At 50.4% G+C, this 15,860-nt stretch overlaps 4 protein-coding genes across 4 annotated transcripts; 3 read left to right on the top strand and 1 right to left on the bottom strand.

Annotated features, from left to right (window-relative positions):
* Positions 1 to 11: 11 nt before the first annotated feature.
* LOC128728690 (BLOC-1-related complex subunit 5) lies at positions 12 to 5,047 on the bottom strand. The gene is made up of 4 exons (XM_053822325.1): positions 4,640 to 5,047; positions 4,320 to 4,555; positions 558 to 746; positions 12 to 499 (listed from the first exon to the last, which is right to left on the bottom strand). Exons 1-4 carry the CDS (start codon positions 4,998 to 5,000, stop codon positions 284 to 286), a joined length of 1,002 nt encoding a protein of 333 aa, XP_053678300.1. The 5' UTR covers positions 5,001 to 5,047; the 3' UTR covers positions 12 to 283.
* On the top strand, positions 3,452 to 4,216 carry LOC128728691 (uncharacterized). Its single transcript, XM_053822326.1, has one exon. The coding sequence runs from the start codon at positions 3,452 to 3,454 to the stop codon at positions 4,214 to 4,216; it is 765 nt and encodes a 254-aa protein (XP_053678301.1).
* Positions 5,048 to 5,661: 614 nt separating the features above from the next.
* Positions 5,662 to 7,907, top strand: LOC128728506 (uncharacterized). Its single transcript, XM_053822132.1, has 6 exons — positions 5,662 to 6,127; positions 6,220 to 6,483; positions 6,546 to 6,643; positions 6,716 to 6,838; positions 7,461 to 7,578; positions 7,645 to 7,907. The coding sequence occupies exons 1-6, from the start codon at positions 5,662 to 5,664 to the stop codon at positions 7,905 to 7,907; spliced, it is 1,332 nt and encodes a 443-aa protein (XP_053678107.1).
* A 500-nt stretch (positions 7,908 to 8,407) lies between these two features.
* Positions 8,408 to 11,091, top strand: LOC128728681 (paraplegin). The gene is made up of 3 exons (XM_053822317.1): positions 8,408 to 8,507; positions 8,575 to 10,605; positions 10,685 to 11,091. Exons 2-3 carry the CDS (start codon positions 8,605 to 8,607, stop codon positions 11,036 to 11,038), a joined length of 2,355 nt encoding a protein of 784 aa, XP_053678292.1. The 5' UTR covers positions 8,408 to 8,507; positions 8,575 to 8,604; the 3' UTR covers positions 11,039 to 11,091.
* The last annotated feature ends 4,769 nt before the right edge of the window (positions 11,092 to 15,860 follow it).

The raw sequence follows: 15,860 nt of genomic DNA, 5'->3' as shown, positions 1-15,860 counted from the left end.
GGTTGTGTATTTCTTCCTTTACGATAGCTCTATGCGGTACAGCAATAACAAGTTTACAATGTTAGATCGAATGCGTTCATGCGTACTCCCTCGTTGTGGAGTGGAGTGTTTTGCTACTAATACTAGAATCCTAATACGGCACCCTATTGCACTCGGTCACGTCTCGACTAGAACCGTATCTTGGCCCCGTTGCGGAAGCCGAGCACCTCCACGAGGTTGTCGGTTCCCAGATCTTCCCTAAAAAAAAAAGCTCCCTGGTGCTCAGGCTACATCCTCCACGGATCTATTCGGTTTTCCACACGAACGGTTCAAGCCGATCATCGACGCTGAGCAGGTTGTTCAGGTACTCCATGCTCTCGATGTTCTGGTTAAGGATGTCATTGCAGCGCGTCAATTGCTGCGAAATCTGGCGCACCTTCGAGAACGTCTCCGCGTACGACGTGTACAGTTTCTGCTTCTGCACGAGCTGAGCGAGAGCACTCGACACTTCCTGATCCACCTGGTAAAGGACAAAGGATATCGTAAACTGCGCATTTTTTTTGGTACGATTAGCTTACCTCCTTAATCCGGTTGGTTATCTGTTGTTGTTCGGATGAAACGTGCAGCGCGCAGGTGTTGAAATGCGACTGAAGCCTGCTGCACATGTTGATGAGATGCGTGGGTTGGAGCCGCTCCAGTACTTCCGGATCGCGATTCGCTGGTAACGTCAGTGTGCCTCGCATCACCGGCAGAAACATCGGTACGCTCTGTGAACATGAGGATATAAAACAAAAGCAATAAGCCATGGTCAACAAACAAGCCCCAACTGCCAGTTGAAAACGATTCATTTGAAATTTCACTCCCGATAGAGGGCGCTGCGTGGCGCACGTGTTCTTTCCACACGAAAGCACCTTTTTGCTCCGACAGAGGGCGCCACCAGTAATCACCCCGATTGGTGTTAAAACCGCGGCTCGATCATTCGATCATGCTCGTGCGCAAATTAAATGAATTAAGGGAATTCCACCGAGCCATTGAAACGACCACTCAACGCGATCATCGCACGGAACAAGCTGACCATATGCAGATCGCCCCCGGGGAGTGGTGATCTCCGAAAAATCACGGAACCAAATTCCGTCACTCGCGGAACCGCTCCATAGCCATGCCGACGGCGTGGGATGTGGCCAAAGTACACGCCTGCCAGCAGCGTAGTTGAGAAAGAAAAGCGAGACACGCGAAAGAAAAGGAAGGACCAGAACGCCGGGAGAGGGTGTCAAGGTTGTGCGCCATTAAGAAGCCATAGCAGACGGGGGCGGGGAAGGGGGGGGGGGTGGACGTGGGTGGTGTGGCGACCTGAACTGGGGGCGCGAAATATGGCCACGTTCGGTGGTCGGGATTTTTTTATGCCGTTTAGCTCTCCAACCAGAGTCAGGGCTTTTGTCACAATATAACCTCACAAAACTCCCCCAAAAAACCGAATCCCTCCAGTCGGCCATATTTGCCGACGCCCGCCGCGAGTGAGCAACTCCGGAAACACATACCGGTTCTGGGAGGGGGGCCCACCAACCATTCGCTCATTTCTCTCGTGCGCGCTGGCTTCAACTCCCCAAAAAAGGGAGATGCGACGTTTATTGTTTGTTGGCAAAAGTAACCGAACCCAAGTGGAGCAGAAACGGCACGCCCGGTATGGGCCGAAATGTGGGGCCTGTGCGGTGTTCCAACATCTCTAGCGTATGGTCAAATCTGGCACCAGGGTGACCTTAAAATAGACGCCCCAAAAATACTGCTGCGATTTCGATGACTACGACTTCTTCATCTGCTTCCGGAGTTGTCGTAAAACGGGGACGTGGAGAAAGGGAGGCAAATGGGCAAGGGGTCGCGAGACGGGCTCTAAACGTGTAGGTGGGCTTACCACTACTTCTGCTCACTCACCACCAGCTTACACACGTTGTAGGAGGAGGAGTAGACCTGCAGGTCGCCATTTGCATGCACGATCTCGACCGAAACGAGGTTGCCTGCTGCCGCGAGAAGGCGTCGAAATGTTGCCATGCTTGGTGAGTCCCCCTCACCCCCACCTCCCCTCACCATCTCCGCCTCTTTGTCCCTCAGGTGTCTCACGCCGAAGGACCGAAAATAGGTGTAGTTCTGAGCAGCTGTCGATTGCAACACCGCTCCGATGTTGCGCGCATAGACAAGATGGCTGCGTGGGTGGGATTGCAGCCCTTTGGGGCACGCGTGACACAACACACACACACACACACTTGGGAAGGGCCCACATGGTATGAGGCAACCAAGCTCGCCCATCGGAGTGGGCTTTCGAATGAAAGCGAGAGTGAGACAGGGGAAGCTTTGGGATCTGGAATGTGCTCTAAAGAATCGAACGATCTCCCGAGCTTCAAGCGCCATCATGGCTGATGCTGTATTATCAGGCTATCAACTGACCCCCCCCCCCCCAAAATGACATTTGGGGGCTTTTTGACCAAAGAAAAAAAAAACAAACAAAAACACACCCGGACTGTAAACATTTAACGACGGGGAATATATTGGACACAAATGACGGCCAATAAAAGGCTCCAAGCGGAAGAGTACGGAGCGCGGCAGATCCAGTTTGATCACCACCTTCCCCCCCCCCCCCTCGATTCCCCCATCTAAACGCATTAGTGAGCCGGCTTTAGAACCGTTTAATTATGCATGCCGCTCAGACCAGAACCAGGCTGTGAGGAAGAAGAGGGGGGAATGAAAGAGAGCGAAACAAAAAACCCGTTCCAACGATCACTCTATCTATCTTACCCCAATGAAACCAGTGGGGCTAATTGAAGGCATTCTCTCTCTCTCTTTCTCTCTCGCTTGCACTCTCCCAAATGCCCGAAATGCCAGATCGCCTCGAGGTGCACAACCGAGTCCTCTTGAGGGTGGCCTATTCAAAAGGGCGGGGGGGGGGGGTTAGAGGGGTTAAGGGGGGATAACACCAACACCGAGGGTACCTTTGGAGCTTGGTTGAGGGCGCGCGCTCGCTCACTCAGGTGCGCACAGTGGAACGGTACGGAACTCGTCTCGTACCAGTCGGAAAAATCGATGTTCCGAGGCTCACACACGGGAGGATAATCACGCGCCACAACGGTAGTGTACGAGAGTAAAACAAAAAAACAAGAAGAAAGTGCCGCACACACAGACACGCGCGTGATTAATCAACCAGCCGTAGATCCAGAGCACGGTGCTTACATAGCACGGAGCAAACAGAGCGGAATGAAAGTGAAATTGCAGACCGAACTGTTGGTGTGGCGGTTTAGTTAGCCTTCTCTGTGTGTGTGAGTGTGTGGGAGGGTTTTTCCAACCCAACCCGACAAGTGCCCAGCCAGTGTTTGCGTTGGGCTAAGGACCCACAAACGCCAGCGTAGTCCTCGATCAGGTGTTTGAAAAAAAGCGGGTGGCGTATAGTTTGACAGTTTCCCGCAAGAGGGCGCACAACGAAACGATGGCCCAGCAAAAGTTCTTTTCCGGGCTGACGGAGGGTATGATCAATCGGGCGGCCGGTGAACGGCCTGATCGGCAGAAGACGCACTTCTACTGGCCAGACGAGTACGCCCCGGAACCGGTTTCACCGATCAACGAACGCCAGCCGCTCAACCGCACCGAAAGTCCGCCCCGGCTAAACCAACATTCAACGCCGGAACCGCGGGAACGCACGCCCAAGCACGCGGAATCCCACATCCGGCTGGACGATGGTGTGGGTTCGTCCTTCGGTGAGCTGGAACGGACACGCGCGCACGAGCGCTTCCGGATCGAGCAGTTCCTGCGCCAGCAGTCGGAAGAGGATACGGGCGAGGCGGCCAGAGCCAAGCGTCTCAGCACGCTACAGTCGAAGATCGAGTTCTACGACTACTGCTCACCACCGGCGGGAACGCCGAGGACGCGGGTGGCACGTACCAGGACACCCGGAAACGGATACGGCGGTACACCCGGATCGGACCACATGCCTGAAAATGGGTACGACGACACATTCGGTGGCGGTGTGGACGAGCTGGACGGTGATGATCGGAGCGTGTGCTCATCCGCAAGTGGCCACCGGTCGCAACCGGAAGTGCCCGAGCACAAACGCAACTCCCAGCGGCATCTACGATCAAGCATCAACTTCCACAACGGTTGTGCGACTGCTGATGAGAGTGAGATCTCACGGAAACCGCTCAGTGTGCGTGATTCGGCCACAACCCGTGTCGGTGTTGGCCTGCCCAACCTCTAGCCGGGTGTGCAAGGAGGAGAGAGAGAGAGAGAGAGAGAGAGAGAGGGGGGGAGGGGGTTTGAAGGCCGCACCCAACCCACGCCCACCGCCTGCCCCTGCGTACCTGCAGCCGTACGATGTCGTCGTCCTTCTCGATACCGACGTCGCGCGATGCTGCCGATTTCACCACTACGATGCTGTGGGTTGTGCTCCCCGCTGAGGTGGCCCTTCCCCCCATCCGGCTTCCACCTCGTCCCTCCAACTGATGGTGTTGTTGCTGCTGCTGCTTCATCAGGATGGCACTGTTGGGGCGTGCCTTTGCCTGTTTGGCCTGCTGCTTGTTGCGGAGCTTCGGGGAATCTATCGAGAGAAACCGAGGGGGGGGGGGGGTATTAGAGAGTGAAGATCAATAGGAAGAGAGGGCGGGGGAGGGGGGTTACTTACCACCAATCGGTTTGTCGGTGTATGATATGTAGGGTAGATCGGAATCGGAACAAACGCTCATCGGGGGTGAAACGGGCCGGGAATCGCAGATGTACGCCGACGAGGGTGTCGCGGAGGAGGTGGAGTATCCATCATCCAGCAGGGCACCTCCCCCACCGACCGGTGTCGTTCCCGTGCCCGCAATCGTATTACCACGCTGCAGCTTCCCAGTGCCGGTTCCGGAACGTGTTGTTCCTGCCGCTGGACTGGAACCGGTGGCGGTGGTGGTTGTGGTGGTGGAGTGACGATGGAGGCTACTTGTGCGCAGAGCCCCGCCTGTATCCCCACCCGCTTGCAGCTGCGTCGAATGTTCCGAACCCATTCCGAGAGCTAGGGCAGCGAAATGGAACGCGAGAGAGCGAGCGAGCGAGCAAGTAAAGGGCTTCCCGAGGGCTGCGGTGAGGTTGTGATCTGTGTGGGGGAGGGGATCGAAAGAAGAGAAAGAAGAAGACGAAAGGACCATTCAGAAGGCCCTTGTTAGTTTACGAGCGCTACGATGTAACTAAAGCCGAACCGCTAACTGCTTCCAAACACACGCAACAACAACAAAAAACTGACCAATAAAGCTTTAACGTTTACCGAAAGGAAAAAAAGGACTTCACTGTCTGAAGGGGGAGTGTTGCTGCTTCATGTGTCCCTAGAGATCACATCTGAAGGTCCCTGATTTGCATGGCAAACGAAGCCGCGCATGTAACACACATGTAACGCGCATGTAACGTACCGTTACGCGGGTGCGCGGGTTTGGCCAATTAACCGCTAATCGGCAGCGGTGCGAACCACTAATTACACCTGTCCCTGCTACACCCGTTTCGATCTACTTCTCGGCATAATCCACCCACTCCCACTCCCCCCTTCGCCCCTTGTTCCACCAGGCGCCTGCGCGAAGGACGTGAAAGTGATCGGAACGCGTGCGCAGATACCCAAGGCATTAGCAGTCGCACTGTGAGGACCGAACGGAACTGGTGTAGGGACGCCATCCCAAAATGCCATCCGCCCTGTGGGTCGTCTGGATCGTCCTGCACGAGTACGGAACCGGTGTGGGGGCCTCCACCGTTCCGGAGGTCCGCTGCGGAACCGGGCTCAACCGAACCCTACATCAGCCCTTTCCGGTCGATCCGTTGCCGCAGCGGTATCTCGATTATAAGGCGCATTACGGGTTGCGGTACGATCCGCGCCGGACGGTCGTACGGAACGGTACGCTGGAACATCCGGTACGGGAGCGCAAGAAGCTGTTCCCGCCAAGGTTGCCGTACGATCCGCCGTTGTTGAGTGTCTTCAACATCATCTCGTTCGTGAATGGGCCGTGTGTGGTGAGGCGTGTGGGTCCGGTGAAGGAAGGCATTCCAGAGCCCGGCTGGAATGGTATCTGTTATCACGAGCAGGAATGCGGACTGCTGCAAGGAACGCCTATGGATAGCTGTGCGGGTGGATTCGGCGTGTGTTGCGTGTGTAAGCAAACCGGACAACTTCTCCAGCACGTGGGTGGACATCACGTGTAACACTTTTTCTTCTTCCTCCCCGGGGGTGGTTGTTTTTCGCAGTTCGCTTCGGGTGCGATGGTCGGACAGAACAGAACGTCAGCTACTTCCATAGTCCACATTATCCGGCACCGGCTACTGGGTCGCTGCCGTGTGGATTCACCTTAACGCTGCACCGTGCCGTACGGCAGGTGTTGCTGGAGTTCGTCTTCTTCGAGCTCGCGCCACCACACGTGGGCAGCTGTGTCGTGGACCAATTCATCGTGTCGGTGCAGAATGACCACCGTGTTTATCCGGTGCTGTGTGGCATCAACAGTGGCCAGCATAGTGCGTGAGATGCGTCCACCGAAGGAAGCTCGCTCGCTGATGTGTCTTCTTCCCATTCGCAGTGTATCTGGACGTCGATGGAGCGTATTCCCACCGGTTGTTCCTGAGTGGCGCCTTTAGCACGAACCAACCTAGGGCGTTTCTCGTCAGGATAACGCAGGTAGACGGGTGGGGTGTGTAGCTGCACCTTCAATCAATCGATTTCCTTCGCTCAACCCGTTTCCCGTTGCAGCTCGCGTCTCGCCGCGCCCCCACCGGTTGCCTGCAGTTCCACGACGGTTTGACAGGTGTGCTGAAATCGTTCAACTACGACAGCCACTCAATGCTGGTGCCGAACCGTAAGGCCAGCTATTTCGTGAGTTGACACCCTTCTTACCGTGGCCAAACCCCTTTCTCCTTGCCTCCTCTCCCACCCCATCCCCTCGTCCACCGCCATGACGAACCGCGATCGGTTGCGGGCTGGTTGGGTGATTTACCGGAGCGCATATCCGTTTCGGTTCCGATGAGTTCCCGCGGCCAGCTCCCCGTTACACTTACCGTTTCGCTCGGCTGCGTTGCTCAGGTGCTGCGGATTTTCTGCACTTTCGATATCATCTCGGGCCGCACCGGATTGGGTGAAGAAATATATCACAAATTCGCACTGCTACGCCCCTTTCGCTTCACATCGGGACCTATTGGGACCGCGGTACACGTGGTGGGTGGAGGATTTCCACCACCGGTGCACGTTGTGCTTCCTACACTATTTTCTCTCAAGGATCAGTAGCCTTACGTTCTCACAGGGGTCCTGATTGAGGGTGCCTTTATCGGGTGGAATTTTTTGTTTTTGTTATCGTTCTGTTTGTGTATTTTTCCCCTCCGATTCGGTTTGACGTTTGGAACGCAACGTACTGACGTTTAAATCGGTTTGTATTTACATCCCAGCATCAGAGGCTGCACTCTATATTCGCATTTCGTACGTTTTTTTCCCTTTAATGTAGAACAATCTCAACTATGCCATTTGCATCCGGAGGCAGAACAAGTTTTGCGATGTCGTGCTGACTAACGAAGACGCGTTGGGGGCGGAAAACATTTTTCAAATTGTGAATATCGCTGAAGGTAAGGAAGGCTTTTCGGATGGTGACTGGCGAACCGGTTCAATTTCAAATTATGCGCATTTCGCAGATGGCAGCAGTCTGGTGCCGGCAAACCAGGCCGGAGTGGAATTGTTCAGCTGCCCGAATGATTATATAGCGATCAATTTCGTTCGATTGTGCGGAGAGCGTTTGAACGACGGCAGTCTGGTGGCGGATTTCACCATCAACAAGCCAGTAACGCACACCAGTGCCGGTCCAGTTGTTATAGCGGTACGAACCGATGAATCCATCGTTGGCCGCGGTTTTAAGCTTACGTTTAAGCAGCTCGTTTGTGTAGACAAACCCGTTTAGTATTGTTTAATAAATTATTTTTTAAATCATATGACTCTATTCTGCTAAAACGTCATTTTAATAAGACTCCAATTCAAAAGGCCCTTTTGATCGATCAAACACATTGGGGATGTGAGTTAACTGAAAAGTATCCTGCACAATGTTGTCATTTTTGCTGCTGGGCATCATCTGCCAGTGACGTTTCTCGTCTGTGAATAAGAAAAGCGGGCCATAGAGCGACTAAATAAAAACATTGGATCGCCGTGCACTCCCGAAAGTATCTTTAATTGTATTATATTTTATCGTGTAGTAAATATATCGAACAACATACGAGTATAAGTACCAGCTCCAAACGAACCTTATACATAAACGTGGAATGTCTTTTAGAAACAATTCGCGGTGACGCATTTTGTGTTTTCGCTGAACGATCTCAGGTTGTGAAATACATCAGTTGAACGTTGGGAGAAATTGCAGGAGTGAATTATTGAACGTTTTAAGACACCTTAAACCACCTGTCCATAGAGAAAATTTCCTGTAATGTTACACTGCCTCTTCGAGTGGCTTCGATCACAGCAAAATTCGCTCGGTGTTATGTAAACATTTAGCTCCAAATATCCTCAGGTTTGCGTTGCGTACTTGCTACTCTTGGAGCAGGTTGTTTCTCAAGGGTTTTTTTTGCTCTTTTCAGGAAGCCGACGGAAGTCATTCAAAAGGAACCATGCATCGCTTAGAGCGGTGTCGAGTGGTTATCAACCACACCGTCCTTAAGCGAGTCGCACGCCGCCTGGAACCGTTACTATCGATTGCGCGCCATTCTACAGCGTTCCCAGCAAATCAGAGTACCCTGCGAAATGAGCTCCAACGAGAACAACCCTTACCAAGCGGGCGATCGTTTACAGCAGCCAATTTCTGCACTCGCACCCAGCTACGACAACTACAGGCCGAACAACGGGCTTTGTTGCGGATGCTGTGCAACTCCAGTTCGATTCCGGGGTACATATTTACGCGCCAACTGCACAGCTCGTCTGGACCGAGACACAGCCAAAACAAGCCCCAACCTGACCGAGACGGTGACCCAAACCGGGGCAACAAAAAGAATGACGAAGACGACAAAGAGAAGATGATGTCGGTGGTGACGAAAACCCTCATCTGGATGATCACGCTCTACCTGCTGGTGGGCTTCCTCTCGATGGTGCTGCCATCGCGGAACCGGCCAGAATCGGCGACACGATATGTCAGCTGGCACGAGTTCGTACACCACATGTTGGCGGTTGGCGAGGTGAAGGAGGTGGTCGTACACCCAGACATGGAGATGGTGACGATTATCCTACACGAGGGCGCAATCATAAAGGGCCGCCGGGTGCAATCAAGCATCTTCCACATGGCGGTGGCGGACGTAAATAAGTTCGAAGAGAAGCTCCGTAGCGTCGAACAACGGCTGGGAGTCACTGAGGGTGTATCGGTACAGTTTGAGCGTAGTGGAGACGTAAGCGGGCGTATTCTGTTCACGCTATTTGCGACAGGTGTAATCATTGCGCTGCTCAGCAGGATGCGCGTGCGTGGTTCCATCTCGATGGACAGCTTTACGCAAATGGGACGCGCCAAGTTCACGCTTGTCGATCCCATCGAGGGTGGCCGTGGTGTGTGGTTCCGGGACGTGGCTGGGTTGCAGGAGGCGAAGCAGGAGGTGATGGAGTTCGTGGATTATCTAAAGTCACCCGAGCGTTACCAGCGGCTGGGAGCAAAAGTGCCGAAAGGAGCGTTACTTCTGGGACCTCCCGGATGTGGTAAAACGCTGCTCGCAAAAGCAGTCGCAACCGAGGCGCAGGTTCCGTTCCTTAGTATGAATGGGTCCGAGTTTATCGAGATGATTGGTGGATTGGGTGCGGCTCGTGTTCGGGATCTGTTTAAAGAGGCAAAGAAACGCTCTCCTTGTATCATTTACGTGGATGAGATTGATGCGATCGGCCGGCAGCGTGAAGGTACGGGTAGTGCAGTGGGCGGTATGAACTCTGGCGAGTCTGAACAAACGCTCAACCAGCTGCTAGTGGAGATGGACGGCATGGCAAGTAAGGAAGGCGTATTAATGCTGGCCAGCACTAACCGAGCGGACATCCTGGATAAGGCGTTACTACGACCGGGCCGCTTCGATCGGCATATCCTGATCGATCTACCCAATCTAGCCGAACGGAAGGAGATCTTCGAGAAGCACCTTTCGGGAATTGCGCTTGAACAACCGCCCGCTACTTACTCGAGCCGATTGGCGACGTTAACACCCGGTTTTTCCGGAGCTGACATCGCGAATGTGTGTAATGAAGCAGCCCTACATGCCGCTCGTACTAATCAGCGATCGGTACGGACTGGAAACTTGGAGTATGCTGTAGAACGGTTGGTTGGTGGCACGGAGAAACGCTCGCATGCCCTTTCACCTACCGAACGGCGTGTGATTGCGTTCCACGAGTCTGGTCATGCGCTTGTTGGGTGGATGTTGCCCAATTCGGATGTCCTGTTGAAGGTGACGATCGTTCCTCGCACGAGCTTAGCCCTTGGGTTCGCCCAATACACGCCCAAGGAACAGAAGCTGTACACACGCGAGCAGCTGTTCGATAAAATGTGCATGGCGCTTGGTGGCCGAGCGGCGGAGAATCTCACCTTCAACCGTATCACCACCGGTGCCCAGAATGACCTTGAGAAAGTGACTAAGATGGCGTACGCGCAGGTAAGGATGTTGTCCTCCCGGAAGCCACGTGGCTAGACGCTGCTTTATTGATAATGTGGCTTTGTGTGTGCGATTTCAGATCAAATATTTCGGCATGAACCGAACTGTGGGTCCAATTGCCTTCGCTGAGGATAGCGAAGCGAGTCCTTATGCGGGTAAACCGTACTCGAAGGGCTTAGGAAACCTGATAGACTTCGAGGCGCGCAAGATGATCGCCGAGGCGTACGAGCGCACTGAGGATATCCTACGCGAAAACGCCGACAAACTGGACAAGCTGGCCGAGGCGCTTTTAGAGAAGGAAACGCTTAACTACGACCAAGTGGTGGAGCTGATTGGACCGCCGCGGTATGAGGACGCGAAGCGCAAAATTGAACCGGTCGAGTTTGAGGATAGCCTAAAGCGGCTCGCCCAAAACGGGACGGAAGAGAAGTAGAAACAGCTAGTTGGGGTCTAAATAATCGGACGTCTTTATTTGCAAATAAATAGCCGGGCACCGTTTCTCGTTTCGTGCGGTGTTTTTGTGAAATGAATGTACCGATTGATTTGGCGAGGCCTTTTAGTTTGAATCTTGATGATATTGCATACCGCTTGTGAACCATTTCCTGGTTCTTTCTGACAGATATCACAGTCAGGGACTAGATTATGGGTTGGCAGACAACGGTTCTCGACCACGATTGGTTTCATTTTTTTTTCTGTAGTCAAATACATACATTGAGCAATTTTAGCATCTGTTTAACACTTTGACTACCACGCTTTTTTGTGGGTTTCCCAGCATAATACATCATCATAATGCAAATTGGCTTTTATAATTTTTAAACAATTTTATTAGATATCTCACGCTTCAAATCACATAAGGTGGCAATGGTGGAAACGAGGAAACCAGAATCACTGGCTATGAGAATGATAGTAAAGTAGTCAACGTGTTAATTAGTTAAGAAAGCAGATAAAGCAAATTTGCAGAAACAAACTGATTTAATTACCATACTTAAAGTTATGGTTTTTCAAACAATCAATATTTTGAATGTTGCCAATGTGGCGATGTAACTGATCTGCCACGTGACTAAATATTTGCTGGTATAGTGAATGGCGGGGCTTGATTGCCGAAAGCTTTAACGAGCGCAAAAAACACACGAATCACTTCGGGTTCACATTTTGAATGAGCCTTCCCCGTACGAAGGACTGACTATCCAACTATGTGAAAATTTCAAGTCATAGAAAGCCTTAAAAACAGTAGGCCTTCATCTAACAGCGGTTAATAAACCATATAAAAAGAAGAAATCAGATTTCCTGAAAAAAGTTAATAGATATAATTAAGTAACGATAACTCCGTAATTGAGTTTGTATAAGCCCAACTTTACATTGTGTGATTCATATTCCACACAATTTTTTTTTACCCGTAGGCTAGTTCAAATTTTGTAATTTTATTTTAATCCTTTGAATCAACAGCTCAAAACGGCCCATGCAGCAGAATGCTGAAAGCAAGTGTCAAAGAGTGTCAGCTTTCGTCCTTGTGTGTAGCACAGGCGAATTTTATATGCCGATGCTCACATTTCTCGTAGAAAACTAGTACCGATGATTGAAAAGAAACAGCTATATAAACAAATTCTCTTCTATCTTACTCGATCTCGTCTGGGAGCAAATGGATCGCGAGACGATATCGTTAAATTATTGAAGCTATATATGTAACTTACATTTTAGCTCAAAATGAAATAAGTCTGGAAAAACAAAAAAAATGAGAAAACTGTTGAATCTGCTATAGTAAATACATTTTTAAAATTAATATTTCGTACTGACGTGTCTGACGTTATTGCTGTCATATTGCGTTTTAAGTTGTTCGTGTGAGTGTGTATATGTGCTTAAATTGTTCTGCAGGTAATATTTTGATGATAATATTGATAAGAAAATGAAAAAAACACATTGACGCTAGGTGTATTTTGTATGATTCAATTGAACGAGAAGATAGCGTCTTAACATCTATATTGTTTTCATACAGCAATGTTAATTCAATGCGTAATTTTTTTTGGTGACGGAAGTGTCGGTGTTTGCTTTATGCTGCTGTTATTCATTTGATTGATACAACAAAACATGGGAACATATTTCATTCAAAAATATTGGTGGTTACTTCTCGGCCTTAGTGGCTCTGTGGTTTGCATGCTGCTGGTTTAGATATTACAAACCATTCACTCATCCAACCACTGAAAACAAGGCTAGGTTAGGTCATCCAACTTCCGGTGGTCTGTTAGTGTATGAGTGATATGGGTCACAGAAATTGCATATAGGGAACACTGGGGCATGTTGTGTCGTAGACAATTTTTAATCATTTTTAATTTTTGCATATTTTGCAAGCCATCTATTTAACAAGATAACATAACATATCAAATTCTCTTGCTAAAAAAATAGTTAAAATCAAGTATATCTAATTACAGTCATTCTATGATCAAAATAATTTTGTTGGCTCTGCGTGAACTAATTTTTTTACACAGTTCTTCATAATCTGCGCAAATTTCAACGAATTATAAATTTCAATTATTTTTGTTATCATAAGTTTGCATTAAATTTTCGCAAACAATATAAAACAATGGATTCTTTCGCATGGGACAGTACTTAAGCGCTTATCTAACTTGTTTTTTAAGTAAAATTAATTTGGCTTAATTTTACACATATTCTGGTAACAATGTATAGTTGTTAAAAGGACTCTCTCGCTTGTCCTTTTACAAATCCCGATTTGAATTTCACTTACAATCCAAATATGCTTTGATGAGCATACGGCTCCTAGCTCCCCTACAGCAACTATAGGATCACATACGCGAGCCTTGCCGTACGTTGCTCCGGCGCCGTTTCTAGGTTAGGGCAGTCTCGTTTGACAGCCTCCTCGGCGTGGTCCATTACTACGTTGTCTGCGTGCAGTGTAGTTAGATATACTATGTTAGCTAGACTATGCTCTTACTGGTGAACCTAGTGGCTCCTTAGCATAAAGGATCGTTGTTTTTTTGTTGTTGTTACCACGTAGCGCATAGCCGTTAAAGAGAAGCCGTCCGTTGGTCGTACGTCACGGTGAGTGAAATGGTGGATGCAAACGACACGGAACCGTACCGGGAACGATGCCTCGCTCCATATAAATAGTATGAGCGGTGTCCAATTCCAGTGGTACCGATAAAATTGCGGGTACCGTGTCACAGAATGATGTGCGTATGGTATAGTGGAGTGCTCATGGAATACTTAAAAAATCAAAATATGTAACGCTTTTGCTCGCTTTTTCCCTCCTTCAAACCGTTATGCGATGTAACCGCCTAGAAGCGCAACCATCACTCAATCGAAAACTGGCACTACTACATACACACATCATTCTGTGACACGGTACCCGCAATTTTATCGGTACCGCTGGAATCGGACACCTTTCCCGGTACGGTTTCGTGTCGTTTACTCCCACGCAAAGGGTCACAGTGGGAGCCCTTTACCTGAAGCACAGTTTTGTCATTTTGACCAAATGGTTCAAATAACTGCCACCGGGGTTAATTTCCTTTTGCTTTGATTTTCTTCGAACTCGTGCAAATGAACACGATAGCGCAAAGCTGGTCTCTGAGCAAAAATCGTGTTAAACTATTAAAAAGGGTTAAACCGGACGACAGGTGTGTGTGGGCAAGTGAGCGGTTCGTTAAAAAAACAGACATTCGATCGTGAAGGGTTTCCTGTTTTTTCTCGCATACCAAACAACGCCCCCTCTATTCCCTACCCGCCCTCGTGCTCCCTTGTGCAACACGTCATGTGTACATGTTCGTTGTGAATTTTCGCCGGTCAGGAAATTTTCCCGTGTTTAGGAACAATGTGTGCGTGCGTGCGTGTCCTCCTTTTTCCCGTTGCCAAACTTCATACACTCCCAAGGAGGGGGAGGGAGGGATATTGTTTCGATTTTTCCCGGTTCCATCGCATGTTGTGTCAGCCATTGCAGTCCATTTTCCCCGCGGTCGCATTCACGCGTAATGTGCCAGCTTTTCACCCCGATCGCCGACGTTCTCCATGTGTGCGTGTGCTCGTTCGCACTGCCCGCTTGTGTACGTGTGTGTGTGTTAGCTCGTGCGCGCGCGCACGCACGCTCTCGCCCTTGGATGTTTATGGCGCCCTCTCTCTCTCTCTCTCTCTCTCTCATACTCTCCCCCTTTGGCACAATCCGTACGGGATTTTTCATACTTCCACCCGGTGGTGGCGCAGTTTTTCCTTTCTCCCTCTCTCGACCCTCACGCACCCCGAACCGATCGATTTTCCACACGGTGGTGGTGATTTTCTTCGCTCTAGTGCTTTTCCCGTCCCGCAGCCACTGATCGATTGCTGGTGGGTCGTGGTGTGCGTGTGTGCGTATACTAGGTTCACTTTTTCTCTTCTTTCCGATGTGTTTTCCCCCATGCCCGTGAAAGAGTCCCAGTGCAATCTTTCTCGCTCTCTCTCTCTCTTCCTCTATCGCTTCCGTATGGATTAGTCTGCTCGAATTTTCCCCCGCCATCTGGCGTTTTCTCTCCCTCTCCTACCCTCCCCTCCACCGATTGGTCGGTGTGTGTTTAGGGTTAGATTTTCACCGCAATATCGAATGCGGTTTAATCCGTGGGTCAGCAAAGCTCAGTGGCACCAAGCTCCAAGTGTAAGTTCGTGTTACCAACATTTCCACGAATTTCCACGAGTGGGTGGCTACCCAAAGTGTGCACATGTCTTACCTCAAATTTAGAAGAAGAATAGACTCCTGTAATTCGACACCAGTGAGAGAGAGAGAGCGCCCATTGTTGAAGGTGGAAAAAGCAAGAGCTGTAACTTGTGGTTTGCGTGCAGCGGAAAAGTTGCTAACTTCAAGAACAATCCGCCCCCTCCAAAATGCAGTAGGGTGTGCGCGCGCGTGTGTGTATGTGTCAGGAACATTCACCACTAGCTTCTTCCTCTTTCTCCTCCACGTCAGCTGCCGCACTTCCTTTCGTCGACGTCATGTGCACCGTTGCGTGCCACAGATGAAGAACCGAATCCAACCCCCTGCTCGTGTGTGTGTGTGAATAGGTGGGGTGGTGGGAGGGGTCCAAAGTGCGCCAGGGATAGAACACAAAAAAGAGCGAATCCCAAAGAACCCTACGTCACTCGGTTTTGGTTAATCGAATTCCATAAGCCTCCATGAAGCCATTTTAGGTAATTGTGGGGCGAAATTTTGACAACCTTCGCTTCAGTTTGACGTCCCCATTGCCTTCGACCTTTAACCCTGCGAGCGTAAATCGGGTTGA

The sequence above is a fragment of the Anopheles nili genome, chromosome X (assembly GCF_943737925.1).
Source record: "Anopheles nili chromosome X, idAnoNiliSN_F5_01, whole genome shotgun sequence".
Taxonomy (NCBI): Eukaryota; Metazoa; Arthropoda; class Insecta; order Diptera; family Culicidae; genus Anopheles; species Anopheles nili.
Note: the sequence above shows the minus strand (reverse complement) of the source record. Positions and strands in the feature narration are given on the sequence as shown.

What these genes read in the sequence shown, in the direction of transcription:
- LOC128728691 (XM_053822326.1), top strand. Translation starts at nt 3,452, where the DNA reads ATGGCCCAGCAAAAGTTCTTTTCCGGGCTGACGGAGGGTATGATCAAT.
- LOC128728690 (XM_053822325.1), bottom strand. Translation starts at nt 5,000, where the DNA reads ATGGGTTCGGAACATTCGACGCAGCTGCAAGCGGGTGGGGATACAGGC. An exon ending in CACCGACAAACCGATTGGTG is followed by an intron (nt 4,556 to 4,639) that starts GTAAGTAACCCC and finishes TTCTCTCGATAG; the next exon opens with ATTCCCCGAAGCTCCGCAAC. An exon ending in ACGACATCGTACGGCTGCAG is followed by an intron (nt 747 to 4,319) that starts GTACGCAGGGGC and finishes TCATGTTCACAG; the next exon opens with AGCGTACCGATGTTTCTGCC.
- LOC128728506 (XM_053822132.1), top strand. Translation starts at nt 5,662, where the DNA reads ATGCCATCCGCCCTGTGGGTCGTCTGGATCGTCCTGCACGAGTACGGA. An exon ending in ATTCGGCGTGTGTTGCGTGT is followed by an intron (nt 6,128 to 6,219) that starts GTAAGCAAACCG and finishes TGTTTTTCGCAG; the next exon opens with TTCGCTTCGGGTGCGATGGT. An exon ending in ACCGTAAGGCCAGCTATTTC is followed by an intron (nt 6,839 to 7,460) that starts GTGAGTTGACAC and finishes CCTTTAATGTAG; the next exon opens with AACAATCTCAACTATGCCAT.
- LOC128728681 (XM_053822317.1), top strand. Translation starts at nt 8,605, where the DNA reads ATGCATCGCTTAGAGCGGTGTCGAGTGGTTATCAACCACACCGTCCTT. An exon ending in CTAAGATGGCGTACGCGCAG is followed by an intron (nt 10,606 to 10,684) that starts GTAAGGATGTTG and finishes GTGCGATTTCAG; the next exon opens with ATCAAATATTTCGGCATGAA.